This window comes from Zootoca vivipara, chromosome 2 (genome assembly GCF_963506605.1).
Source record: "Zootoca vivipara chromosome 2, rZooViv1.1, whole genome shotgun sequence".
Classification (NCBI taxonomy): Eukaryota; Metazoa; Chordata; class Lepidosauria; order Squamata; family Lacertidae; genus Zootoca; species Zootoca vivipara.
The window spans coordinates 44,654,249-44,665,279 of NC_083277.1; the positions used below are offsets into that span (position 1 = coordinate 44,654,249).

General features: G+C 43.0%; 1 protein-coding gene across 2 annotated transcripts; it reads left to right on the top strand.

Annotated features, from left to right (window-relative positions):
- Positions 1–3,017: 3,017 nt before the first annotated feature.
- On the top strand, positions 3,018–9,119 carry SELENOK (selenoprotein K). 2 transcript variants are annotated; one of them, XM_035106341.2, is made up of 4 exons: positions 3,018–3,151; positions 6,133–6,223; positions 7,790–7,870; positions 9,023–9,119. In XM_035106341.2, the coding sequence occupies exons 1-4, from the start codon at positions 3,133–3,135 to the stop codon at positions 9,117–9,119; spliced, it is 288 nt and encodes a 95-aa protein (XP_034962232.1). In that variant the 5' UTR covers positions 3,018–3,132. The 2 variants fall into 2 exon arrangements, with proteins under 2 accessions (XP_034962232.1, XP_034962233.1); XM_035106342.2 differs by having other exon boundaries at positions 9,023–9,110.
- The last annotated feature ends 1,912 nt before the right edge of the window (positions 9,120–11,031 follow it).

Sequence of the window (11,031 nt, forward strand, 5' to 3'; positions counted from 1 at the left end):
CAATGATTTCATAAGGCCCTATAAATATCAATTTATCAGCAGCCGTATCCTCTGTCCTCCAGTCCCTGTATACTGGAGAGATAAGAATTTAAGATGAGACTGCTTGATCAAGCCATTGACCCATCTAGGCCTGTATCCTGTTCTCACAGAGGTCAACCAGATGCCTATGGGAAGCCTTCAAGCCATAGCTGCCAAGTTATCCCTTTTTTTAAGGGATTTTCCCTTATGCTGAATAGGCTTCCTCGCGAGAAAAGGGAAAACTTGGCAGCTATGCTTCAAGCTAGACTTGAGCACAACAGCACTCTACCTTCTTTTTAGTTTTTGAGGCTTAGGGCCATGAAAGTAGGCATGGAAAATTATGCTTTTGCAGAAGTTCAATGTGCTGTTAAAATGATAAGCAACAGATAACAGATGAAATTGTGGGTGGTTTTCTCCTTAATGTCATGTAGAGTTAGGTGCACTTTTTAGATAGATTCACAATTTGTAGGATTTGTAGACAGATCCTATACTCTAGCCCTCATCTTTGTGGGCTGCAAACCACCACCACTCAGCTTAAGCAGCAATTATGCTTAGAAATAAACTTCTATTTACATGAATGATATCCTTTTTCCTAAGCTTAAATGCTGCATGGGGAGCAGCTGTATCCAAAGGATCCACTAGAGGCCACATATGACCTGCAGGCCTGAAGTTCCCAATCTGCACTATAGAGAGGCAACTCTTTAAAAACAACAGAGGTATAGTGTCCCAATCAAGGGAAGTAATAGTCCTGCTCTAGTCTGCCTTGGTCAAACCACACCTAGAGTACTGTGTCCAGTTCTGGGCAATTTAAGGATACTGACAAACTGGATCGTGTACAGAGAAGGGGAACCAAGATGATCAAGGGTCTGGAAACCAAGCCTTATAAGGAACAGATGAGGGAGTTGAGTATGTTTAGCCTGGAAAAGAATCATAGAATCATAGAGTTGGAAGAGACCACAAGGGCCATCCAGTCCAACCCCCTGCAAAGCAGGAAACACCATCAAAGCATTCTTGACTGTCAAGCCTCTGCTTAAAGACCTCCAAAGATGCAGACTCCACCACACTCCTTGGTAGCAAATTCCACTGCCGAACAGCTCTTACTGTCAGGAAATTCTTCCTAATGTTTAGGTGGAATCTTCTTTCTTGTAGTTTGAGGAGGAGACTGAGAGGAGACTGAGAGGATATATGATAGCCATTTTCAAATATCAAAAGGGTTGTCACATGGAAGATGGAGCAAGCTTGTTTTCTCCTGCTCTGGAGGCTGGGACTTAAACCAAGGGATTCAAGTTACAAGAAAGGAGGTTCCAACTAAACATCAGGAATACCTTTTTGACAGTAAGAGCTGTTTGACAGTAGAACGGACTCCCACGAGAGGTAGTGAACTCTCCTTCCCGAGTGAATTTTAAGCAGAGGTTGGATGGCCATCTGTCATGTATGATCTACATGAGATTCCTGCATTAGAAGGGGTTAGACTAGATGTCTCTCAGGGTCCCTTCCTCCTCTACCATTCTATGATTCTATGTTAGGACTTGTTTGAATCAGCATAGTATTAGGCTTGCAGATCTGCTCCTGTTCAGGCCGCTGAGTACAAAGACCCCTGAGTGATGAACCAGTACTGTGGCAAATGGCGCTTTTTAATGGTCCACGGAACATCCTGGATTCCATCTCCAGGTAGGGCAGAGAAAGCACCCTGCCTGTCTGGATCTCCACTGCCAGTCAATGTGGACAATACTGAGCTAGATGGACCAGTGGTGTCTGACTCACTATTATATGTACCTACAAGACGGCAGTTTTATACACACTTATTTGGAGGTCCCAGAGGATCTGGCTGGAAGTACACAGCTTAAAGCTTCAACATATTATTACATGCCGTTGGCATGGCAACAGTTGTGAGGCAGTCTATTATCTGCACTCAGCCAGTAATCCCTCTTCGGCTGGAGCTCTCTTCTGCGCTGAGGAAGAGGTCCTATGAGGTTGGGGAGAAGGAAAAAGGCAAGAGCAAAAAGAGCAATCTGGGAGGAAAACACAGCAATGCCCTACGTTTCAAAGGGTGAGCTACGTATACTGGCATTGATCTGAGAGAGAAAGAAGAGTAGGTGGCCTTTCGGAAATTATGTGGAAGGGATATTTCCACCGGAGGTGTATTTAAACTCCCTTGCGCCCTTGGCAGGGAGCTGTATAGGTGCCCCCTGTCCCTTGTGCTCTTTGGCAAGGACAAGTATTGGCATTCCTGTGTCCCTTGCACCCTTGCAGAGGAGCCTGCGTGCCACACCCAGCCACCCAGAGCAGCAGAGGAGTAGCCCAAGGAGTGTGTAGATAGGCTCCTAGCCACTCCAAGCCAGAGTGGAGAGGCACAATTTTTGCACACTGTAGCGGGGAGTTCCCTGGGCTCAACACACTTCCCAGGCCTGTATCCTGGGGGGGGGGGCAATCTATCCAACCCAAATGATCTCCTCTATTGACATGAAACCATGTAATGGCTTTTGTTCAGACTGCTACACTTTTCATCCTTTCCCTCTTGCATTTTCCTCCCCGGTTATGCTTATTAGTTCTTTCTAGCTTTCAGAACCATAAAGACAATGCACAAAGAATGCTCCAGTGTAACCCTTTAACATCTGGAAGCTTGTTTTTCCCCCCTCTGGTTCCAGCTTCTCATGTGCAGGCTACCCAGGTTGCAGTCAGTCCTGAGGTGCCATTCTGAACAGACTTCTATGAACTCCCCACACACTGCTCAGCTTCCCATATGAATCTGACACACAAACACCATCAATCTCCAGTCGTGTACAATGGCATATTAAAGCCGCCGAGTTTCCCGCCCACCGAGGAGAGCAGGGCGTGCTGCTCTACAATTTTCCTATCTCTGTGGTCTGGAGGCGAGTATGCTGTCAGAGCAATCGAACTGGCAGGCAAAGGGCGGAAGGAGCGACTGCGGCTGCTGCGGCTGCTTAAGAGAGGCAAAGTGGTGACGCAACAGCCCACCCCGTGCTCGCTCGGCCTATGGCGTCTTCCCAGCTCCGACTTCCTGGGTGAAAGAGGAGGGGCAGGGGTGGAGCAGGGGACAGAGAGAGAGAGCTCTGAGCGTTCGGATCTGGGACGGTGGGGCGAAGCGAAGCCATGGTTTATATTTCGAACGGTGAGGGGCAGAGATTCCGTGTTGGGGAGGAAACCTTGATTATGGGGTGGGAGTGGGGAGAGCATGGGCGTAGCCATGATTTATTTTAGGGGGCAGTCTTTATGTTGGGGAGGGTTAGAACAGAGTTATCTGCAGCGCAATTGGTTAAAGTATTTTTATTTATTTTCTTGATTTAGGAAGGCAGCTCCCCACCCCCCCACCCCACGGCTACGCCCATGGGGCAGAGGAAAACTTATGCCTGACCCCCCTTTTTCCGCTCCTTTTGTATTGGAAGTAGTGGATGTGGAGGTGGTATAGTAGATCGAGGCCCCTCCTGTAACCTAGTAAATCCGGGAGGCTGCATGTAGTGTTTTCCTGGTTGCTGAATAAACTTACATAATTCCTGCTGTTCCTGTCTGAAAAGATGCACTGAAAAGGTTGTCATGTTCGTATGACTTAAGGTTGTTTTTCAAAGGGGAACTCCGAAAGAGCCCAGGCGAATGGCTTCGTGTGGATTAAAAAGCTGGTTTATTTTTCAAAAGCGGGATAATTAAATCGCCTTGTGGGCACCTCGAAGTCATTACTCAGATTGCCCACCTATAATGTTGGAAACAGGAATATGATTATCATTGCAGGTGTCAACCCAGTACATACCTCTTCTGATAAATGCTGGCTCATGGCCAATGCAGTTTTAACAAGATTTAGATTCATATTTTTAATTGCTTGGTTTGCCATCTCAAACCATTCTTCTGCCTCCTAATTTGGACTGTCACCCCAGAATGAAGAAATTGTTTATATGCCTTACATAATTTACAAATTTGGGGTGGAATTACTTTTGTCTCCTCTGCTTCATCTTAGCAGTAGGTGATAATCTTGAACTCTGTTGAACTCTGTTGATGGAAGTTTAGGATTAAGCTGTACAAATAGCATTTCAGAGTAACTGTATTTGATTGATCTACCTAATGTGCATTGGTTCTCTGAACCTTGACTATTGCTCAGCAAATTAGAACTCTACCCCATACGTTTTTAAAGAATAGTATACTTGACTTAAATGGTCATTGATTTGCGTTCTCAGTGCTGACACTAGCAGGTAATTGTGATATGATTAGTGCTTTTGGGGAATGGGAGAATCTAATAACAATGATAAAAGCCTAATGATTAAAATTTATTATTAGGGTTTTAATAAGCCTGCAGTTCTTGCTAGCTTGCATTTCCCCTCTTTCAAAGACAGCACTGAAATGTAAGCTTATAGTATTTTAGCAGTCTGATTAAAAACAAACAAAACATTTCTATCAAGGGAACTGCTGGCAGAGAGGTGGGATCATATTTCCTCACCCTGGTTTACTGAGTTTTCACTCTGGTTGAGAAGGAAGGTATTTTCCTTTTTCTGCTGCAATCCAAGTAGGCTGACGGTGGAGGGATGGAGCAATCTGTCCCTCCTCCACCAGCCGCCTTACTGCGTTGCTTGAAATTCCTGGTCACCTGTTGTTAAGTACAAGACTGGGTTAGCACTAGAACAGGCATAGGCAACCTTGGCTCTCCAGATGTTTTGGAACTACAGCTCCCATGATCCCTGACCACTGGCCCTGTTAGCTAGGGATCGTGGGAGTTGTAGTTCCAAAACATCTGGAGAGCCAAGGTTGCCTATGCCTGCACTAGAAGAATAAAAAAAATTAAGCATTGATTGCAGTTCCAGCTGGAGAACTAGTGTATCTTGTCTGTAGTTTGTAGTAACAAAAATGTTCAATAATACAGAAGCTAGGACTGCTATGCTGTGTTCATTTTTAAGGGTAAGATTTTCTGACCCATGCACAACCTCTTAAATACATAGGACTAAGCTATAGGGGACACGGGTGGCGCTGTGGGTTAAACCACAGAGCCTAGGGCTTGCCGATCAGAAGGTCGGCGGTTCAAATCCCTGCAATGGGGTGAGCTCCCGTTGCTTGGTCCCAGCTCCTGCCAACCGAGCAGTTCGAAAGTATGTCAAGTAGATAAATAGGTACCGCTACAGCGGCAAGGTAAACGGCGTTTCCATGTGCTGCTCTGGTTTGGCAGAAGCGGCTTTGTCATGCTGGCCACATGACCTGGAAGCTGTATGCCAGCTCCCTCGGCCAATAACGCGAGATGAGCGCTGCAACCCCAGAGTCAGTCACGACTGGACCTAATGGTCAGGGGTCCCTTTACCTTTACCTTAAGCTATAGGAGAGCTTGTAGATGGAAAGATTTGCTAGTACTGGGTACATGCCAACCCCCCCCCTCCCCAAATCCATCTGGGGAGCACATAAATACTGTACTGATGGTTGTTGCTCCAGATAGGTTGAACATTGGAAACATAGCAACTATGACGCAAGAAACTAGCATTGTTAGGTGCGGGTGGGAGATGTTTCCACTTGATTTGTTACATACAATGTGTGTTGCAAGATGGATGAGTAAACTTAGATTTGAACAAACAGAAATTTGCAGTTGGGCCCATATCTCCAGTTACAACTATTTTAAATGACTATTTTTATGTCAAGTGAAATGTTACTTCCAGTAAACCAGGGGTAGGAAATTCTCCAAGTTTTGTTAATTTCTTAACTGTCATCAACCCCTGCCAGCATAACTAGTCGTTAGGGATGATGTGAGGCACAGTATAGCAACATCTGGAGAACCATAGATTCTCCACTCCTGTAGTAAATTATGATAGGGAAGCATATAACAACTGGTAAAGTACCTACATTCCTTGGCCAGGTTCCCAGGCTTTATAATTTTCAAACAGTAAGTCCCCTTGCTACATGATTAAAGGGAAATAATACTGACTTGTGTTTTAACTTCTAAAATATCAAATTTTTTGAATAATACTGCTTCCTTCTTCATAATGATGTATACATTATCATACCAATGACAAACTTAGTTGGTCTCTAAGGTGCTACTGGAAAGAATTTTTCTATTTTATTTTTATTTTGATGTATACATTGTTATTTTAAGATTTTATTTATTATTGTTGTTATTGTATATTACAGGTCAAGTGTTGGATAGCCGGAGTCGGGCTCCATGGAGCTTGTCATTTATAACTGACTTCTTTTGGGGAATAGCAGACTTCGTAGTTATGTTGTAAGTAGAAGTGTTCTCTTAATCTAAATCTAACATTGTGCAACTTTCCTTCAGAACCATCTGGGACTAGCCTTATGGCAGTGTAGATAGATAGATAGATATTCATTTATTCATTTATTATTACGGTCGAGGACCAGCTCTTAAAAGTAAAATAAAATAAGAATAAAATAAAAATAAAACAGATCCCTTTGAAAAACAGTTTCCGGGAGCATAACGTATAAAAGTTGCTTTGAACAAGATTTTTAAAAAAATTATTAATTATATAACAGTGCTAAAAGTTTAACCCTTAAAATAGTGGCTGCAGAAAGCTGAGCCTAGCTCGCTCGGGGTGCCATTGAGGAAAAAATCAGACGGGCTGGGAAGAAAGTCTGTGTCTGCATATTTGGGCACAGAATCTGGCGACCGCCCTGGTTGTTCTCAGGTCTTTGCCTAGCAAGAGCAGGTTGTATAATTGCTTTTCCGGGAGGCTTGCTAAGCTCACCAGTATGGGGTCCAGGATCTCTCTTCGAGCGTCTTCATATAGGGGGCATCTGAAGAACAGATGCTCAGGGCTTCCTACTTCCCCCAATGGGCATACGCAGAGTCTTTGGACGTATGGGATTTTTTTGTAAAGCCCCTCCAGCACAGGCGTGGGCAATGCCGCGCTTCTGGCAAGTGTAAAAGCCCTTCTTGTGTTTTTTGACAGGAGAAAGGAGAGGTAAGGTGCCGGGGCGGCTATGTATCTCTCGATTTCTCCAGTTCTGTATTCAGGGCATCTTGAGCAGTCCTGTTGTCTTTCGATGTCAATGAGTCGTTGTCTGACTGTTGCTTTAGCTTGCCTTAGGTCCATCCTTAGGAGGGCTTGGGGGGCAAGGCCCATATTCTGGAGAGAGTTCAGAACCTTTAGCTAGATAGATAGATAGATGATAAGATGCAATTAACAGTCAATTGAACACCGAGCAAAGCTTTTCTTCAGTATAATAGACCTAGATTTAAATCTCTCATTGTGAAGAGCAGCATGCATCTGATAATAAATCCTTTAGGTCGTCCCTTCTTTTAGAGTCGTGAGATGACAATACTCCACAAAGAAAGAAAGAAAGAAAGAAAGAAAGAAAGAAAGAAAGAAAGAAAGAAAGAAAGAAAGAAAGAAAGAAAGAAAGAAAGATGATTGATTAAAATTAAATTGATCAGTGCACAGGAAACTTAATAACACAAGATGCTTGTGACATCTGAAAAAAGGAAACCAGCATTCTAGGCTTCTGGGGACACTGATAATATTTTGATGTCTCATAAAGGACTATATGCTATTTAAAATAAGTCCTGAGTCAACTTTATATTTTGTCAATCTTCCATTCAATTGGCAAATGTTGCACCGGGTTTAATATATAAACTTCTGTTCAGAAGTAAAGATAGAAAAAAAGATTTGTAGAAAGGCAATTTTGCTGTTCATTTAAACTTAATACTACTACTGAACTATTCCTGAACCTCAGGTAAGTTGGAACAAGTGTGAGTTTTATACAAAATTTTAGTGCTGCTTAATACTGTAATTTGTGGCACTGAATTAATGGGAATCTTTTGTCATTTCAGTTTCCAGAGCATTATTCACCCAGACTTGACAAGGAGAGGCTACACATCTTCCTCCTCTTCAAGATATGATGATGGAAGGGGGTAATGCTTTTTCATTTTAATTTAGGGTGGGAAACTTGTTGCACTCCAGATGTTTTTGGATTCCCATATCCCATAAGCCTAACCAAGCAGGCAGTCGATTTAGATGGTACACAAAATACTGCTATCTTGTTAAAAAGTCAGGTTGTTATGTGTGTGTTTTACTGAAAGAAACAAAAATTTATGTACAAACAATATGTGACAGATTATATGGAAACAGAAGATATTTAGGCCACATCCCCAGTATTTAGATCTTGCACATGATGAAGAAAAGGAGCAAGGTTAGGGGGCTCAAGTGGAATCCCTATTGTGAGTTGGAGCCTGAAAATCCATTTACAAGTAAGCTGTCACCAGATAGCCATCATCACAGAGGATCATATGATGTGAGGCCTACTTGCTTCAGCCTTGTTCCAAGCTGAAAGTCTCTGCATAGCCCAACTGGGTGCTACAAGTAGAGACCATGTGTATGAGCCCCCACCCTAACTTCAGTTATTAAAATCTTCCAAATTTAGGTCAGAATGAGAGATGCTGCATGTACTTCAAGCTTAGCTGGCCATCCTTGTTAGATGCCTCACATTATAAAGGTATAAAGCAGAGCTTTCAAACTGTGTGTCACAACACGTTAGTGTGTCGGTTGCAGAGTGTAGATGTGCCATGTGAACGCTCCCTGCGCTTGTTCCGGGGCTGGAAAAGGGTTAGTTTAACCCAGAGCTTTTTTTCTGGGGGGGGACGAAGGGGTACGCATACTCCTAAACATTTTGTGAATACTTGTACTTTTGTCCATTTACTGTATTTATTTTTCTCGATTTGAACTATAAAATGGTGATTTTCTTGAGTCAAAATGAGAGTACCCCTAAACATTTTTTATAGAAAAAAAAACTGGTTTAACCTCAGGTTTGCTAGTAAAACTGAATTACTGTCTCGTGAAATGATGCATGTCTAAAAAGTGTGTCACCAACATGAAAAGTTTGGAAAGCTCTGGTATAAAGGTATCTCGTCTGTTGATAAAGAATCTTACATTTTGGGGAGCCTAAGAAAGGAAAACTTACTTTACCAATCTTAGAACCCCATTAACTGCTAGATCTGAAGGTGCTTCTCTGATGGGATTTCTTGCAAGATGTTTTCTCTTCACATTTTGCTTTTGGTTTTTTTTAGGCCTCCAGGGATTCCTCGTCGCAGGATGGGTCGAATAAACCACCTTGGAGGAGGTCCAACTCCTCCACCAATGGCTGGAGGTGGATGAGGAAGGTAACCTATGATCTGTCGTTTTTTGGATTCTGAATTAAAAAATGAACTTTAGTTTGGCTTAGGAGCAGTTCTCAATTTTTTTCTTTTGCAAAATCAAACAGGAGAAAATCTAGTAATTGGTGGCTGCAAAACTAAATAATGTTACAGTTTTAAGTGCATATAGGACAGGTGGTTGAGCTTTAGATTTTGCCCTGTTCCTCCTGCTACCCACTATTCAGAAAGGAAAAGTGCCTGCTCTACATGCTTTGAGATTAGGCAATGATCTGCGAAGGGGAAAACCAGTGTCCCCCTTTTTTTAGTACTATACTTGGTTTGGAATGTAATCTTAATCCCATTTACCTGGGAGCAAGCCCCATTGAATTAAAAACTTACTTCAGAGCAGGGGCGGAGGAGGGGGGCGGAGGGGGCAGGCCGCCCCGGGTGCCATTCTGGAAGGGGTAACAAGGTGCCCCCTGCCTCCCCCTAGCTGTAGAGTGGCCGAGGGCATGCACAGTCCATATAGGCACCGCTCGCGCAGCGTCCGTACGGGTTGACGCTCTCACGCGCTGTCCATACCGGCTGCCTGTCGCACCGCGACCATATGGGCTGCCGCATGTGCACAGTCCATACGGGATGCCGCTCACGCGGCAGCCTGTACAGCCATTGCGCATGTGCTGCAGCCTGTACGGAGTGCGCATGTGCGGCATTCCGTATGGAGTGTCGGAGAGGGTTCCTCCGCTACTGCTTCAGAGTAGCGTTGTTAGATTTGCGCTGTGTCCAGACCTATAGTGTCCTAATATTTTGAATACTTACAAGGATTTCAGTAAGAGAGGTTGAGAGATAAGGAGCTGCATAATGTATCAAGGGGATATAAACTGACCATCAGTAATATACAAGTGGGACCTGCAACAAATTGTTGCCTTGTGAAGTACTCCTGATCAGGCTACTTGGTAGCTATGCTCTCTTCTCTGCCTTCTGTTCCCCCTTGACTTTTCATTTATTTCCCCCATAGACATAATTTGATCTGTGGCAATTATGTTCACCCCTCATTGGGCTGTTTTCTAATTAATATAAAAAAATCTAAGCTTTTTGCACTTCTGCAAACCTAGAAGTGTGGGTGGTAGCAATTTTTCTGTTACATAAAAACAGCACTCTGATAATGAGTTTGGTGTTGGTAAACACGAGGATTGAGCAATGGTGACTAAGTGATTTTTCCGCACCCTGAGAATATGCTGAAGCACATTGCCAGGACAATGACAAACTCTCCTTCCTGGATGTTGTTATTCTTTTTTAGCATATTAAACATCAGTTACTTTGGATTTCCATTGTTAGAGATCACAGCTTCCAGACTGAACTTAAATTATTCAGCATATACATGTCAATTTTTGGTCCAGCTCCAACAGAAACTTATTTGTAGAGAGCCAGCTACTTCAGTAAAAAATCTCTGTAATGAGAATCGGTCATTAGAATCCATCCTTATACAGAAATTCTTAGAATTGAGGACAATTATGTTTTATGCTTTGTGTTAAATAATGTTTACTTAAAAGAAATATACCTGTATTGATTTCTTACTGTAAATGTATCATACTTTGTTTAATAGCCAGGATTTTAAAAGCTACTTAGGACTCAAGCAAATCTAATGCGATTTTAGATTTCTTTTCTTTGACTGCTCCATACTACATGACAAACCACGTTCAACATTTTTCTGGGTTCAAAAGCAGTTTTGTCAGGTTTGATGCAGGTTGCCGCCTGAAGAAAAACATGTGATGACCTCATAAGCTCCTGGTGCAAATTTCATTGTTTGTAATGTATGCAATCACAACATAGCCAGAAAACTAATCAATATTTTCTTCTTCTTAGGTAAATGCCTCTTTTGAGAGGCAGACAACTGGACACACGTTTGCAACACTGAAATGACCTCCTGGCGGATGGACCAA

Excerpts from the sequence above, each read along its gene's own strand:
- SELENOK (XM_035106342.2), top strand. Across the intron at positions 6,224-7,789 it reads GCAGACTTCGTAGTTATGTT|TTTCCAGAGCATTATTCACC; the intron begins GTAAGTAGAAGT and ends TTGTCATTTCAG. Across the intron at positions 7,871-9,022 it reads AGATATGATGATGGAAGGGG|GCCTCCAGGGATTCCTCGTC; the intron begins GTAATGCTTTTT and ends GGTTTTTTTTAG.